Source organism: Anguilla rostrata, chromosome 2 (genome assembly GCF_018555375.3).
Source record: "Anguilla rostrata isolate EN2019 chromosome 2, ASM1855537v3, whole genome shotgun sequence".
Classification (NCBI taxonomy): Eukaryota; Metazoa; Chordata; class Actinopteri; order Anguilliformes; family Anguillidae; genus Anguilla; species Anguilla rostrata.
Window position 1 is genome coordinate 57,029,287 of NC_057934.1, and position 17,852 is coordinate 57,047,138.

The 17,852-nt window shown below is 44.5% G+C and overlaps 1 protein-coding gene across 2 annotated transcripts in view; it reads right to left on the bottom strand.

The window, feature by feature from the left end:
• The window catches only part of LOC135248552 (noelin-2-like), a 93,893-nt gene that overhangs the window by 48,292 nt on the left and 27,749 nt on the right, over nt 1-17,852 (bottom strand). Inside the window, exon 1 of one of the 2 annotated variants that reach the window (XM_064323330.1) lies at nt 11,722-12,156. The exons of the other annotated variant lie outside the window; for it this stretch is intronic. Within the exon in view, the coding sequence (XP_064179400.1) occupies nt 11,722-11,865 (144 nt within the window). The 5' untranslated portion in view covers nt 11,866-12,156. Of the gene's footprint in view, nt 1-11,721; nt 12,157-17,852 lie in introns of those variants that run through there. 2 annotated transcript variants of the gene reach the window in all.

Here is a 17,852-nt window from a genome sequence, read left to right on the forward strand (position 1 = left end):
TGGCTCTGTGCTCCGCGGGACAGGACATTAGGGCGTTGTGGGCGGGCTCTCCCCTCCAGAGCGGTGTTTTCCCGCTCGCCTCCCTCACCAGCTGATCCGCACTGACAGCGCGACTCGAATGCGCCATGGCCGCAGGAAGTGCCCCCCTTCCCATGATCCCCTCGTTTTTGCTCGATTCTCTCTCGCTCTCTCTCTCTCTCTCCCTCCATCCTGACTTCATAATCCTTCTCCATCTCCTGCTGAGCACGACTTTTTACCATTTTAATACCTCATTTGCATATTTTACTTAACATACTGACAAAAATGTCATTTATATTTCCCATAATTGTATTGTAATGACAATTAAAAGAACAGTAATAGCAAATAGTGAAGCTCAGGAACAATATGAATTACATATAACAATATAACAATATGAATTACATATAAACAATAATAACAAAGCTAAGACAAAAACAATAATAGTAACAATACAATACCAATAAAAAAACTATAAAATCTATGATAATTTATAGGGCTGTCTCTCTCCAGCTCTCCCCTTTTCCCTCCCTCTTCCTCCCTCACCCACGATTGATGTAAATATTTTAGGAGACACATGGTGTCTCCTGAGGCCTTGTGAATAATGAACGTGTTTTATAATCCTGTCTGAGGTCGCTGCCTCCTGCTTTCTCTCTCTCAGACTCCAAAACTGACAGTGGCAACAGAACACAACACTCTCCTATGCTCCAAAATATTACATCACTATCTGTAATATGGTGCGTTACTGTTTTAGGCTAACATGCCCCCAATAGTCCCACACACTAAATATTTCTCACATTGTACTCAAATATTCACAGTTCCCACACACTCCCAATTATTCCTACATACTCCAAAATATTCCCACAGCTTCACCAAATATTCCCCATGTCCCGCAAATATTTCCACACCTCCCCAAATATTTGCACATGCCCAAATAGCCCCACCCACTCAGAAACATTCCCACATTTCCCAAAAATATATTCCCCCATGTCCACAAAGTATTCCCACATTTCCTCCAAATATTCCCATAATTCACCCAAATATTTCCACATTTTACCCAAATATTTCCAAATTTCAGCCAATATTCTCAGTTCCCATACAATCCCAATTATTTCCACATACTCCAAAATATTCCCACATTTTCACCAAATATTCCCCATGTTCCCCAAATATTCCCTCTTCCAACACAATCCAAAATACTCCCTCAAACTCCCAAATATCCCACACACTCACAAATGTTCCCACTTCCTCCCAAAGATTCCCATACACTCCCAAATACGCCAGCACATTCCCAAATATTCCCACACACACCCAATAGTCCTGCACATTCACAAATATTCCCACATTTATTTCACTGAAATATTCCCACACACTCCCAAATATTCTCTAACAATTCACCATGTACCCACACTCCTTAATATTTACAGCACATTTCTAAATGTGCTCCCTCACGTTCTGCCTTTCCGTGGAAACACGGGTCGTTCACTAGTTGATGTTTTCTTTCTTTAGACATGGCAGAAGAACAGCAGTCTAGCTGCTGACTCCATGAACAATACTGATACTGTGCAGCAGCATATAGGAGAATGTTCCACACATTTAGTAAAGCAAAAAATGAACTGTAGGGTATGACTGGGGTCCATTTGTATTCTTCCTCTCCAGTGCTGATCAGACGTATGGATTCTCCCGCCACGCTCCCGAAACTCACAGATAGCGGCCGCAAACACAAAATCCATACGCAAGCGGCAAACCAGCCGCCCACAGACCGTGGAGTGCACACCTCCGCACCTGCCTTTATTAAATCATCGATTCCCTCAGCATGCCCTCCCTACTGCCCCCCCCCCCCACCCCCGTCTCTTTCCGGAAGGCTCTATAACCTATGGGGGGGGGGGGGAGAGGAGGAGGAACGGGTCTCATTTTCTGGGAGAACTGAGCTTTGGTGTTCAACACTTCACACACCGGCAACCAGTAGCATAATCACGCTGGATTAGACCCTCCCCCCCCATTCTCTCTCTACTCTCTCCCTCCCTGCCCTCTCCTTCTCTCTCTCTCTTTCTCTCTCTTCCCATCTCCCTATCTGTCTCTCACATCTCCCCTCTCTCTCCCTCTGTCCCATCTGTCACCTGCTCCCCTCTCTCTCTGTCTCTGCCCTGCTCTCCTTCTCCCTCTCGCTCCCCCTCTCTCTCCGTCTCTCACCCCTGTCTCTAGCTCCCCCTCTCTCTCTGCCTCTTTCCTTCTCTCTCTCTCTCTCTCACTCCCCCTCTGTCTCCCTCTCCCCCCTCTCGCTCTCTGTCTCTCCCTAAGCCTTAATACCCCCCACCCCCCATACCCCCACCTCTCAGATCAATGAGAAGATGAGAGGGGATTGTGGGGTGGACGATATCTGACCATTGTTCTGATGCCAGATCAGAGGGATGAGAGGAGCTTAATTCATTCTTCACAGGTCAGGCCTGCTTTAGAGGTATCTGGCGGCTCGAGCAAACAGGTGTGACACCCTCCATCCTTTTATCGCTCCGTCCGTCAAAACCCGCCATCCCGCTATCCAATCCACAGTAGGCCTGTGATCCTGCAAGCCAAGACTTAGCGCAGCACCTGTGTGCGGGGAACTAGCCCCAGGATGTATTTCGGCTAGCTAATGCCTTTCAACTGCTCAATCGCCCCTCAACAAAATCTGTTTTTTGTTTTTTTATAAGAAAACCCTAAATGGTTCTGAAAGAAAAGATTTACTTGATCGACCCGCAAAGAATTGATCGTTTGGTAGAGAGAAACAGATGCACCTTAATATCAATATGTTTTTGCAGTAGATTTGAACAAACCTTTCTCCATTAAACCATGAAAGACCCACACACACGCTACACACACAAAAACACACACACACACACACATAGAGAGAGAAAGAGTGAGAGAGAGACACACGCACACAAAGAGAGAAGGAGTAAAAGAGAGGGAGTGTAAGAGAGGGAAACAGAGGAAGAGACTGAAAGAGAGCAAGAAAGAGAGAGGATGCACATGCATGCTGAGGGGCAGTGGCTGTTACCATGGAAATGAAATGAGTTCTGAGCGGTTAACACAATCTGCTTGTCACACTACCCCAGGGTCAGAGACAAAATGTCACAGGCAATAGGTTTTATGGAAATGAATATTGTTATAAGTGCTTTAGTAGATATGTGAAATGTGAGAGCACTCATTGCAAACAAGTCTCCAAGGAGAGGTGGAGACCTCAGTGAGAGGGCTGCAATCTCTGCAGTCATCTCTAAAACTTAATATCTCCTCTCTGTGACACAGTGTTGAAAAGCTAAAAACATTGTCCACGTGAGACAGCAACCAAAACCCAAACACCCTCTTCATATCACAGCATATAAAACTCAACACCCTCTTCATATCACATCATCTAAAACCCAACACCCTCTCCATATCACAGCATATAAAACTCAACACCGTCTCCATATTACAGCATCTAAAACCCAACACCCTCTCCATATCACATCATCTAAAACCCAACACCCTCTTCATATCACATCATCTAAAACCCAACACCCTCTCCATATCACAGCATATAAAACTCAACACCCTCTTCATATCACATCATCTAAAACCCAACACCCTCTCCATATCACAGCATATAAAACTCAACACCTCTTCATATCACATCATCTAAAACCCAACACCCTCTCCATATCACAGCATATAAAACTCAACACCCTCTCCATATCACAACATCTAAAACCCAACACCTTCTCCATATCACAACATCTAAAACCCAACACCTTCTCCATATCACAGCATCTAAAACCCAACACCCTCTCCATATCACAACATCTAAAACCCAACACCTTCTCCATATCACAACATCTAAAACCCAACACCCTCTCCATATCACAGCATCTGAAACCCAGCACCCCCTCCATATCACAGCATCTACAACCCAACACCTTCTCCATATCACAGCATCTAAAAGCTAAAACATTATCCACATGAGACCTAACACCCTTCCCAAATGGCATTCTCTCCAATGTGGAAAACCCAGTTCTTTGAAATATCATTCAAGGTGGTGATAATATCATCTCCATACAAGGCAGTGTCGAACTCCTGATGCCTTCTTCTTCATGCAAAACCATGTTAAAACATGACAGTGTCCTAAACCCTCCTAAACAATAGGAAGTGCTGTTTTAAACCTACAACCAGCTTGCATTTTTATTTTTTATTTTTTTTGCTAAATCCTGCTGTGTTGTACGAGATATCAAGGCGAGTTTTGGTCCTTGGGGAATCCGGCCGCCAAGCAGCTGTTATTGTGCGGGGCTTTAAGAATCCGCCATCCATGAGAGTAATCCCCTGGTCTCACTGCAGATGGTGGGCACAGTGCCAGCACGGAGGGAAGGAAAGGTGTTTCCGCGTCTTATTCAAAGGTCCACAGTGTGTGTGTGTATTCAAAAGTTCCCAGTGTGTGTGTGTGCGTGTGTGTGTGTGTGTGATCCCCAGTGTGTGTGTGTGTGTGCAAAGATCCCCTGTGTGTGTGTGTGTGTGTGTGTGTGTGTTCAAAGATCCCCAGTGTGTGCAAACGACAGGCCGACCAACCAGGGATACTCTGGGCCACGGATACTCAAATCTGGACCGGAAATCCAAATCTGGTGCTGATTTTTTCCCCACTCAGGTAATTAACTGAACAATTAGTGCTGCTGATTGGCCAGACTGTCTTCACACCAGACTCCCAGGTGAAGGCCGGGTGGAAAACCAGCAGTTCTCAGACCTCGGGGGCTGCGGTTTGAGTACAGGGGTGTGAAAGTAACCGAGTAACAGTAAAATGCGGCTACTGCGATGGGCATGGTGTATACCTGCCTCTCGCCCAATGCGTGCAGGGTTAAGACCAACACCACTGCTGTGATATTCAAGATACATCCAGAAACGAAGATGCATACTTGTGGGGACGTTTATCTCTTAATCGTTGGGAACGTTCTGGTAACCAAAGATCGTTAGCCGACTTGAAAGCTGATCTTTAATAATCTGACACTGGAACAATGGCCACCTGCTAATGTGGGAACAGTCCAGCACGGAAAGACTAGGAGGTTACTTGTGCTAAAGCTGCACAGCACTGGCCATGGACAGTTTATTTTATACCCCTTTTCACGTAGCATCCATTAAAAAAAACCATGATCTTTGGAGCTAACACTGCATGGCACACGAGTCACACTAATTTGCTCCATTGTTCTCTGCAAGTGTTACTCTTTTTCATCACAAGCCTGTTTGGCAAGTTTGGTACGATAATTTTTGTGACTGCTGAACTCACTGCTGAACTGTTTTTGAAGGAAAAAGTTAGTTCTTTAAACATTAGTTGAATTTCACCGGTCGTCCACCTATGGCATGAAAAACATGTCCACGTGTTATATGTGAGAGAGAGAGAGAGAGAGATAGAGAGTCTCTGATGTGTCACACAGAATCACTGACATGCAGAGCAGATATAGAGAGTTTGTGTGGCAGCTTTCAAGGGCTTAACTGGATATCGACCGGGAAAGCCCTCAATGATTTTAAACAGTAGTGCACACATTTTCATGAGGTTAATGTGTGTGTGCGTGTGAGTGTTGTAATTTGTAAGTTGTGAACTTGTAATACTATCTTTGTGGGAACCAAATGTCCTCACAAGGATAGCAAGATGAGGAATATTTATCTTTTTGGGGACCTTTTGAATGCAGCTCTGACTGCCCCACAGACTGCCCTGCTGACTGCAGCTCTGACTGCCCCACAGACTGCCCTGCTGACTGCAGCTCTGACTGCCCCACAGACTGCCCTGCTGACTGCAGCTCTGACTGCCCCACAGACTGCCCTGCTGACTGCAGCTCTGACTGCCCCACAGACTGCCCTGCTGACTGCAGCTCTGACTGCCCCGCTGACTGCAGCTCTGACACAGGGCATGCCAAGCAGCTACACACAGTACTTAGCTCCTTTATGACAGCTTTAATCCCCTTAATCTCTTTTTATGAGCTGCGCTCGACATGTGTTTACACTTCCCTTTAGGGCCTTTTCACTACGCTTTAGTTAAAAAATGAAGCGCATATATTAACATATTAACATTCTTCTTCTTCCTGAAGAAGTAGAATGAGAACAGGTATTATCCACGCAAGCTCAGAATTTTACCTTCTCTCTAGAATATTCTGTACTGCATCCAGCCTGATCCGGAACACCCACAAAGACCCCGTCCTCTTCAACAAGTACACCCACAAAGGCCCCACCCTCTTAAATATGCACACCTACAAAACCCCACCCTCTTCAACAAGTACACCCACAAAGGCCCCGCCCTCTTCAACAAGTACACCCACAAAGGCCCCACCCTCTTAAATATGCACACCTACAAAACCCCACCCTCTTCAACAAGTACACCCACAAAGACCCCGTCCTCTTCAACAAGTACACCCACAAAGGCCCCACCCTCTTAAATATGCACACCTACAAAACCCCACCCTCTTCAACAAGTACACCCACAAAGGCCCCACCCTCTTCAACAAGTACACCCATAAAGGCGCTGCCCTTTTCCACAAATACACCCACAAAGACACCGTCCTCTTCAACAAGTACACCCACAAAGGCCCCACCCTCTTAAATATGCACACCTACAAAACCCCACCCTCTTCAACAAGTACACCCAAAGCCCCACCCTCTTCAACAAGTACACCCACAAAGGCCCCGTCCTCTTCAACAAGTACACCCACAAAGGCCCCATCCACTTAAATGTGCACACCTACGAAACCCCACCCTCTTCAACAAGTACACCCACAAAGGCCCCGCCTTCTTCAACAAGTACACGCACAAAGGCCCCGCCCTCTTCAACAAGTACACCCACAAAGGCCCCGCCTTCTTCAACAAGTACACCCACAAAGGCCCCACCCTCTTCAACAAGTACACCCACAAAGGCCCCGCCCTCTTCAACAGGAACACTCACAACTCTGCTTCTCTCAGTGACCATACTTCACAGTAACACAGTAAGGACTACATTGAACTACATAACCGCTAACGCCTATGGGATGTGGCACTAAATGCCGCACAGCATCACGACGGAGGCAGCGAACGGCGTTACCGGGGCGACACGCACAGCGCGCCTCTTCGCGGTTTCTGACATTTACCAGCGCTACAAGGGAGCGGAGGAATTCTCAATGAACACCCAGCACATGTTCAGCATGGCTCCGTACACGCACACGATTTTAATCTGTGACATTTCGGTGATGCAATCTCACGGGAGCTCAGGCTGGTGGAGTCCTCGATGTTATAGCTTTGAGATATGAAGTCCCATATCGGCATAGAACACTGTGTACAGCACCAATGCTTATGAATGTTTTAAAAAAGATATTATAAAAGTGCATTCCCATGCGTATTGTCAATAAATAAATAAAATTGCATGCATAGTAAAATGTTTAGTTTTAATGGAACTCTGGTAGGGTACACGTGAGCCCAATTAGAATCACACATACTCTGTCATGGTGAAATATTCTCTGGCAGAGTTTATTGAACATTTAACATTTTACTGTGCAGAACCCTATAATTCTTGGCTCTTTATTGCTCGACTTCCCAGCAGCACATTAAAGGGAAATGATTATTTTCACTGTGCTGTATTTCCTGTTGCCTTAGAGGCGCTCAAGCAGTGAAAATTCGGAATAAAGAGAAGTAAAGAAAGGAACTGGTCGTAGCTGTCAGGTCTAAAAGGAAAAGTTTGAACTGCTCTGATAAGCACTCTAAATTAACTATAGCAAGCTGGAACACCCCCCCCGCCCCTTGCCCCCAACCACACAAACAAAAAATAAATAAATGAATACATTTATTATTATTAAGACATGCAAATAAAAGAAACCTCTTGATTCAATATGCTAACCATGAGACCCTTGGAAGATATTTTACCATTTAAATTCTGCCCTCTTGTGTTTCTGGATGATTATCTAACAAATCTGTATTTTAATGAGCCTGGGTCGATATTTTTCAAGAGAACAACTATAAAGCTGTTTTTTCAGCCCATGTGTAAGATGGTTTTTAAGCTCTGATTCATTGAGCTAATTATATATTCATCTTACAGGATATGCTCTTTATTTGTATTTACCAGCAGAGATGTTAAACTTTAGCTGGCGCCCATATTATTTTGTATTGTGCGTGAACATTAACTAGCTGTTGCCTGATGACATAGTGAATTTCCCCACTGGTGATCAAAAAAGCACATTCAATTCAATTCAATTCAATTCAATTCTATTCTATTCTATTCTATTCTATTCTATTCTATTCTATTCTATTCTATTCTATTCCATTCCATTCTATTATATTCTATTCTATATGGATGTCGCCTCACCACCTTCCCCTCAGAATTTCACAAGATGCAATTCAGTTTGAAAAAGCACGCTGCAATGTAATTCGCAAGACAATACAACAGCAAATTTTCTCAGTTCTTCATCTGGAACTGAAGAGCTAACGCGAGCGCGCTGTGGCGGCTGAGAGTATAGCGCAGCGGGCTTGCGCGGTCTCGTTGTGCCAGTGAATCCACGCGTACGCTCAATAGGAAATCAATAGGCCTTTTCCCTAAGTGCCACATCATTCCGATGGGCTCTCAGTGGAACGCTTTAGCTCAAAGCTGCACGATGAATTTTGGGCGTACTGGTCTCAGAATCATAAATCAGGGTCCCTTTTTCATTTGATAGCGCATCCAGAGTCTGCGCCTGCCATAACAGTACTTACAGAAATGTGCCTCGGAGACAAATTCACAAGTCAAGAGTGACCTTTTTGTCCACACACCGAAAAGAGAAGCATCATTTTTGAGCCATCAGAGATGCTTAAGGTTCTATCTCTGTCATTTTTGTACATGTGCCAAGAATCTATATTTAAACTGTTGTTTTTTTTTCAAACATTGCCATTGCCAAGAAAGAACAATTGATAACTACCATTATGTTTGCTCAGCTCACTGGCCACATTGCACTTCATAGCTATTGAACATGTCAGGCTCCGCCCCCCGGGGGTTGGGGGGGTGATGTCATAGGAGAGAAGCCTATTAGCTGAACATTAATGAGCCAACAGGCTTTAACAATGTTTTGTCTTTGGTATCATAAACAACCTTTCTGTTATTCATTAGATATAAAAAAATAGTGATGGGAGAATATATATGAACTTGTGAATATTCTAAAGAGGAGTTAAAAAAGTATAATTGTGTCTAATTGACTGATTTATTAATGGCTGACATTGGCTGCATGATTGAAAGCTGCCTTATTTAAGCAGAAGGAAATCTGGAGCACAGAGGCAGGCATAATCCACACAGAGACATCAGCAAACCTCAGAACTAAAGGCTACATGAAAGAAACAATGCTCTGTCTTTATTTTCCACTGGATATTAATTAAAGGCTTCCGTTGGTACATTTTTGGTGGTTTATGGAGTCCGTAGTTGTTGAGCACTCCTCAGTGATCGAGTTTTTAATAACTTTAGTTCGTGTTACGGTTATGGCCAACTGTGGCCGACTCTGGCCAAAATTAGATTTTCAGTAAAATCAATGTTGCACCCAAATGTCAGCACTATAGTCCATAATTAAATAAAATACATTTTAATTTATTCTTTATTTCTACAGGCTGCCTGATTGTCTTTATCAAGAGAAACCTGTCCATTGTTCTGTGTCAGCAGTCAGCAACACAACACAAGATATGTGCTTGTTTTTGGCCAAAATGACTAATTGTTTTGGCTAATGTCCCACTGTCATGGCCTATGGGGCTTAACTAAATTTCATTATTTCATTTCCAGATAACAGGAACGGTGTGATTATATCCCCTTGTGCAGTGGCACCTAGCTAATCAAATAAAGAATTAGCATTAGTCTTTAGAGTAAAAAGAAAACCATTAAGACACAATGCAATTTCAGGTTAACTATGCAAATGAGGTACGCCCAATTTGTTTTATTTCAACCTGAGTCTGTGGTCATATTATGATTGGATGCCACTACATGACACTGTTTTAATATCAACACGCAAATAACAGAATGTGTGTTTTTACAACACTTATTTTCAACACTCCAGTGTTAAGCACTTATCATTCTGAAAACACAAGCCAAGCTGTATTAAGTTGGCATTAAAGAAATTCTACCAAAGGTTCTGAATGTGTTTGCTATACTGGACAAATATAGAGGAAATGCCTGAATCAACACTGTGGAGTTGAAATGAATCAAATACTGGGCTGTGTCCTAATCAGCCTCCTAACGACTGCATCCTCAAAGTAAATGCACAAGTATACTGTGTACTGTTTAGTGCATATTTTTAGCACATGATGGGCAGTATGCGCTTCATTTTTAAAGTGATTTTAGGTACACTACATCTAGAAAAAAGTCCTACTTAACAACCTTCTCATCCACTGTACTCAACAAGCCTACTCAATAGTAGGCAAGTGCACTGATTCGGACATGGGCCTGAAGTAAATTGATTTAAAGGATTTTGAAATGAATCAGAAAGTGTAATGAATCAGATCAGTCATTTTCAAATAAATGAAATGCTGGATTGAACCGATTCTCTGAAGCTCAGATGAAACAGATGCTGGAGAAAAACGATTCAGTGACAGTGAAATGAATCAGAACTGTGCCTAAATGAATCCGTATCTGGAGCGAATGGGCTGTGAAAAGTTGGCATTGTATGGGAATGAATCAGAGAGGATGGGAGTTAGTCAAGATTTGAAAATGACTGTTCATATAATGCATAACAGGGATGCCCAATCCTATCCAAAAAGGGGCAGTGTGAGTGCAGGTTTTTGTTGCAGCCCAGCACTATTACACTGAATTCCAACATTTAACTAACGATGGTCTTCAATCAAGAGCATGGTAAGTAGAATCAGATGTCTTAGAGCTGGGCGAAAACAAAAACCTGCACCCATTTCGGATAAGGCAGACTGGACACTCCAGCTTTATGACTATATGACTGTGTAAATGGGCGGAGTTACACCAGGGTCTGGGTAAATGATGGACATGTCAGGGAAAGGGATAAAGAGGACTCAAGTACAGGTGCCACCTATGCCAGAGCCCACCTACACGCCCCCTCCCGCCCTCCTCTCCACCTGTACATCCACACTGACCCGCCCACGCACCTGAACTGAACCTCCCACGTTAATCTGCTTCTGCATGGAACAAATAAATGGTGACTCATGTCATAAAATATTCAACAAAATATACACTCAAACACACAGACACACACATATGGATTCTCTCTCTCGCTCTCTCTCTCACACACACGCACGCATGCACACACACATGCAGATTCTCTCTCTCTTTGTCTCTATCTTTCTCTCACACACACATACACACACACGCACGCGCACACACACAATCACACACACACCCACTCACATATGCACGCACATACACACACACATATACTCACATATGCACACACATACACACACACACTCACACATGCACACACAAACATACACATACTCACATATGCACACACACACACACACACATACACAAACACGTATGCGTACAGACCCAATCACCCAACACACACACAAAGCACAAATATGAACTAGCATATCTGTGCACAGACCCCAACTCTCCTTCTCCTCTCTGTCTCTCTTACATGCACACTCGCTACTATCACAGAGAAAACCAGCAACCGAAAACTCTCGGAAAGCCAAACCCCCCCTCCCCACCCCCGCCCCCGCCCCCCCCCGCCCCCCCCACCCCCCCCCCAAATACAGCAGGAAAGTGGTACGCACGCTCACGATCTTTTCGGACGTGCCCCCGCTGGATAGGGTGGTGCCGTTGAGCCCCACTAAAGAGGGCAGAGTCTGGGACATCCAGTTCGTGACCATGGCCATGGTGCTCAGCACCGCACCGATCTTCAGCAACGGGACGGTCATCTCCGCACGCGCCCCCCCTGCACCCCACCGCGCAGGGCGACCGCCGGGCCCCCCGAACAAACACCCCCCGCGACCGGGACAGGGACGGGAATGGAGGAGGAGGGGGGGGAAAGCTCCTCCGCTGGCGAAGAGAAGGACCGAGGGATGAGGGGGTCAGTGACGGAGTGAACGAGAGAGAGGAGAGGAGAGGTGTGACTGTAATCCGCCAGGGAAGTCCCGTGCGCTCTGTGTCAGCCCGAAGACTGAGAGAGAATGACTCTTATAGGGAAGAGACTGAGGCCAGCATCCTCTCTCTCTCTCTCTGTCTCTCTCTCCCTACCTCGCTCACGCTCGCTCGCTCTCTTTCACAAGACACAGCGGTTCGGCATTGGCTGTTTCCCTCTCTCTGGCCCCTCCCTCTCTCCTGCTCTCTTTCAAACACATCCCTCCCTCTCTCCATTCTACTCCCTCCTCTCACTGTCTTCCACCCCCCCTTCTCTCACTTCGATCCCCCCCTCCCTTCTCTGTGACATTTCGGATTATGAATACCCTAACAGCATGGCGTGTGTGTGTGGGTGTGTGCGTGTGTGTGTGTGTGTGTGTGTGTGTGTGTATCTGTATGTGATGTAGCAGGGAAAAAGAGGCACCCTCAATATAAGGTTGTTCAGGGGAGAGACAGAGCACCATGGGGCCAGAGAGCTGCGAACAATATTGCAGGTCACCTACAGTCAGACACACACATATATACACACACTTACACACACACACACATGCACATACACACACACACACATGCACACATACACACACACACATGCACACACACACACACACACACACACACATGCACATACATATGCAGACACACATGCGCACACACACACACACACACACACACATGTGCGCACACACACACAGGATTAATGATCAGAGTACAGTTAAGAATCCTGAATACTCAAACTGGGAGCCAGTATCTGTTCTTTGGGGGGGGGGGGTCTCAGTGTCTGTGTGTGTCTGTTTGATGTCAGTGCGTGTCTGAAGAATAAGATATCAGTGCCAAAATCAGTGTGCTGACAGTGACCAGTGTCACTGTAGTCCATGCACTCAGTTATCAGTGTCCGTGTAAGACCATGCTTGTCAGTTAGCAGTGTCAGTGTTAGTCTGTGCTGGCAGTTAGCAGTGTCAGTGTTAGTCTGTGCTGGCAGTTATCAGTGTCAGCATGCTGGGATGCTGTTGACTTGAGGGACACATGTAACAGATTGAGATGCTGCTCACAACAAATTTGAACTCATGAGATGTAGATACTGAATTACATAACAACAGAAAGGAAATAAAGACTATAGCCAATCACACCTGCATGACCACGCGTTTCTCAGTCATTCGGATATCCGTGGTATGAAAGCATTAGGGTTAGTTTTGTAGATGTGCGTGCAGCAAGCCTGCACCACAGCCATGGATTCACAGCGTCCCAAGTTTCTCCGCAGCAATCCACAGCGCAGCCAAGCAGTCGCAATGCTGAGCGATAGCTGAGGCAACACTGCCCCCGTGTGGCCGCCAGCATTCACTGCGCCAGGCAATCCGATACCTGGCAACTGACTGACGCTCACTGAAAGATCTGGTTTGGGTAATTATCTGAAATACTCTCACTCTTTTGACGGCAAAGAAATCCCTGCAGGTCACTGATCATTTTAAAGTGACAGAACATCTATTTTATTTTTTAAATGAGTGTGCCCAATGAATGGTAATGTCACTTTCAGGGATCCGGGAAAGTGTTTTAAAACTTTTCCCCCATCAAAATAGTTTAATCATTTCACCCATATACTTCATCCAGATCAGCTCACTGGGATCACAGACGAATGTCAGACTGACACTGACCTTGGCTCAAGTGAATACACATTCACTACCGATTACAACCACTTCATACGAGACACGAGAAATTAAAGAGGCTTTCTCATTTAGATCTAAGCATACACTGCAGTGGACTGGTGACCTGTACTGCCCCTCGCCCAATGCGTGCTGGGACAGGCCCCAACCCCTGACCGGGAAGAAGCGGGTTGGCTAACGGATGGATGGATGGATCCATCCACACACATCCACTCCTGTGGAGAAAACAGCACTCCCCTGGTCAGAGTCAAACGGAGGGAAGAGCGTCAGTGTGGCAGATGAGCAGGCCCTTGTGTGTGCAGACGAATGAGTGCATCACCAGGGATGGGCAGCATCTCACACGCACATAGCTCAGCTACGCACGTTCGGTTGTGCGTTTCATATGCAATGCAGGTTGCATACACTGTCTGCACTTTAACGCCACCCACTTCCACCCCCTGCTCACGCGAACAGGTGGTCCTGGATCAGCTCAGCCAGCTCTGACTCTGTGCTCAAATTACCTGGGAACCACGGTGAGACTGATCTGGGATCAGTTTTCAGGCGGAAACATCTGCTGGTGTCTTACGTCTGGTGACTACGACCGTGGAGCAGTGACACTTCAGAGGTCAGAGGTCAGGGAGTGATGTCATCTGGCTCAGAGTTGCATGTGCCCTACTGACTTGCGTCCATCCAATGAATGACCCAACACCTTCACATCATTAACCCAAAACCCTAAACATCTAACTGATAATGAGTATTTAAGATTATTAACCCAACACCCTGAGTATCTAACTGACAATGAGCATTTTAGATAATCAACCCAACATCCTCAACATCTAACTGGCTGTATTTCAGATCGTTAGCCCAACGCCCTCATCTAACTGACAATGAGACAATGAGCATTACAGAGTAATAACCCAACACACTATATATTTATATGGCTTCCACACTACTTTATTACATTGAAGCAGCTCAAATGATCCTTAGGTACAGAGATAATGCAGACTCATACTGTGGGCTCAAATGATAGTCTTTTTTGGCTTTCAGAAAATGAACAGCTTTTCTAACCTGCATAATGTTGCTGCAAGAAGGTTAAGAGGTGCTTCCATCATTAAACTGATCTCCGAATGCAAATGAAATATTTGCATGAAAATAGAACCGCAAATATACTGTAGAATCCATTCTTTCTAGTGCTCTCCAAATACTGAAGTTCATAAAAGACCAACTTCCCCAATAAGATGCTATTTTTCACACAGAGAAAAATCACTGACATTATCAGCCTGGAAATGTCTCCATGGTAGCCCAGATTCCATCTGTTTTAGTCTGAATCTGTCCCTGTACAGTCCAGTTTAGATCTGCTTTAGCTTGAATCTATCCCTGTACAGCTCAGTTTAGACCTGGTTTAGCTTTAATCTGTCCCCGTACAGTCCAGTTTAGATCTGCTTTAGTCTGAATCTGTCAGTATATGGCCCAGATTAGACCTGTTTTACCCTGAATCTGTCTCTGTACAACCGAGATTACACCTGGTTTAGCTTGAATCTATCCCTGTACAGCCCAGTTTAGACCTGTTTTAGACTGAATCTATCCCTGTACAGCCCAGTTTAGACCTGTTTTAGACTGAATCTATCCCAGTACAGCCCAATTTAGACCTGGCTTAGCTTGAATCTATCCCTGTACAGCCCAGTGTAGACCTTAGCATAGTGATCTTTGGAAATGACACTGGAGTTTCTTAAGCAGAAATAATGGTTAACAGAACATCCTCAGTACTTCACCTCGACCTCCTGGAGCCACAGACCAAAGCTAATGTGATTTCGCACCCGGTACACATGTTCACAGTTTTTAATACGTTAAAAATGTTTAATGTCCTGTCAGGGTCTCGTTTACGCCTCACCTAATAAAGTTAGATCAATACGCATCATAAACACCGCTGTATGATGTGTCCTGCTAGCATCCAGTCACATAAATTAGGCTTTAATTAATGGAGCACTTAATAATAAAGTCCTTCTGCTTCACACCCGCTCTGCTCATTCCCAGTAATGTCGCCCTGATACTGCAGCGTCCGTTAGACTTTCCTCTTTTCCAACGACACAGACGGTGAGGTGTTCTAGAATTTCCCTGTGTTTTTAAATAAATCACATTAATGGCTGAGTGGGGTATGGATTTGGATTGCGATGTACATCAACCTCCTAGTGTTTGTTGTTGAGGGAGCCAGTGTATAGTATAATGGGTAAGGAACTGGTTTTGTAACCTAACATTTCGATCAACCTCCGTTTGCCACCCCATCCCAGAGACACTGGCACACCCTCTACAGCCAGTCAGGGGTTACAGTGACTGGCAGCATGCTTCAGTGTGAATATGTTAATTAAACATAAACACTCACACTACTACTGCTACTACTACAGCTACTGCTGCTACTGCTACAGCTGCTACTACTGCTACTACCACCACCACTATTACTATTACTGCCTACTACAACTGCCTGCTGCTACTATAGCTACTGCTGCTACTACTTCTACTGCAACTACTACCACCACTATTACTATTACTGCTCCTACTACTGCTACAGCTACTGCTACTACTACTACTGCTACTACTACTGCTATTAGCACCACCTCTATTATTATTATTACTGCTACTACTACTGCCTACAGCTTCTACAGCTACTACTACTACCACTACTACAATAATAATAATAATAATAACTAGACAATTCCTGCAGAAATTGTGAAGTGTGGTTGCCGCCAACGCAAAGTCGACTTTGTGCTGAACGGAGTGAACAGTTTCTGTAGTATAAGCAGAGACAGAGTATGGTATACATGCTATAACATCACGGCAACGAGTTCATTTGCAACACACGTATTCAGAGCTAAATTAACCCTTCATCAATACTTGAGATCAGCGATTTACTCACGGTATGCTGTGACGAGTGACGGCGAATCATAAAGCTAGCTGGCCAGTTCAGAGGGACACTGCACGACCGCACCATTTTAAAAAGCAAGACAGGGCTAGGGAGATTAATTTGATTGGTTTTATGTTAAGTTCAGCTCATTTTTACCATTCAACTAAAAACTTTTAACTGGGCTGCAATTCAGAGTTTAATCTGTTACCTTACTGATACCAACTCATAGACAGAGGATAGCATATTACGTGTTAGCCGACCCAAATTTCTAAGAAAGAAAATGAGGCAAGAAATATGTGTTAAAATAGTTGCATACAGCTTCTGTGAATAAGCATCGGCTGGTAGCCAGTACTAGTAACTTCTGTTATAACGAGGGGTGCATCAACAAGCAACAAGGGGTGCAAACGCGTTGGGGTGAGAAAGCATTGCTTTCACTGGCTGAATGCATAATGCAGTTATAAAGAGACCAAAGTTTCCAACACGCTGGAATATAAAAGTAAAAAGTAAAAAGTTTACAAAAGTAAAATTTGACATATTATACATTGTTAGAAAGCTTATTCTGTCACCTATTAGATCGATGATGTGTAGATCAAGCCAGTTTGTACTACAAAGTTAGAGAACACCCAAAGCAACATGTGTGGTATTACTGACGTCTTTTTCTGGAGTAAGACCGGACCAGAAGCTGCTGCACACGTTTTGTTGACGGCGTTGTTGCCCTTTTTAGTACCGTCTGGCTTGTTTGAGAATTCGTTTATTCAGTAGACGAGAGCATAAGCTTTCTAACCAGGTATAACAGCACGTCTATTTTTGGTTTTGGAATATCGTTTTTTTAGGTCAACCGAAAGTTTTCTCATCATCGCATGAAATGCATTCGCTCTTTGTTAGCACTGGCATTCAAAGACGCTGGACCTGACGAAACGTCGTCAATGAATTTGCGTAATATCTTGTGAAATACTATTATTATTGAGAACTTCTGGGTATGCCTAAGCCATATGTTTGTTGATATACCTAGCTGACAGCGTTTTCATTTGTAATTTTGTATTTGGAATACCGTTTTATCGCGTTCACTTCCGCATTCAGCTATATCCTTTCTGGTGGCTAAGTCGCCAGGAAACCTCGTTTGAACAACACAATCCGTGCATGTACGTCTTCGTCAAGGTCTTATCTAAATTGTGGTATAAAGCATTTGAGCCATATGTTTGTTGATATACCTTGCTAACAGCGTTTTCATTTGTAATTTTTCATT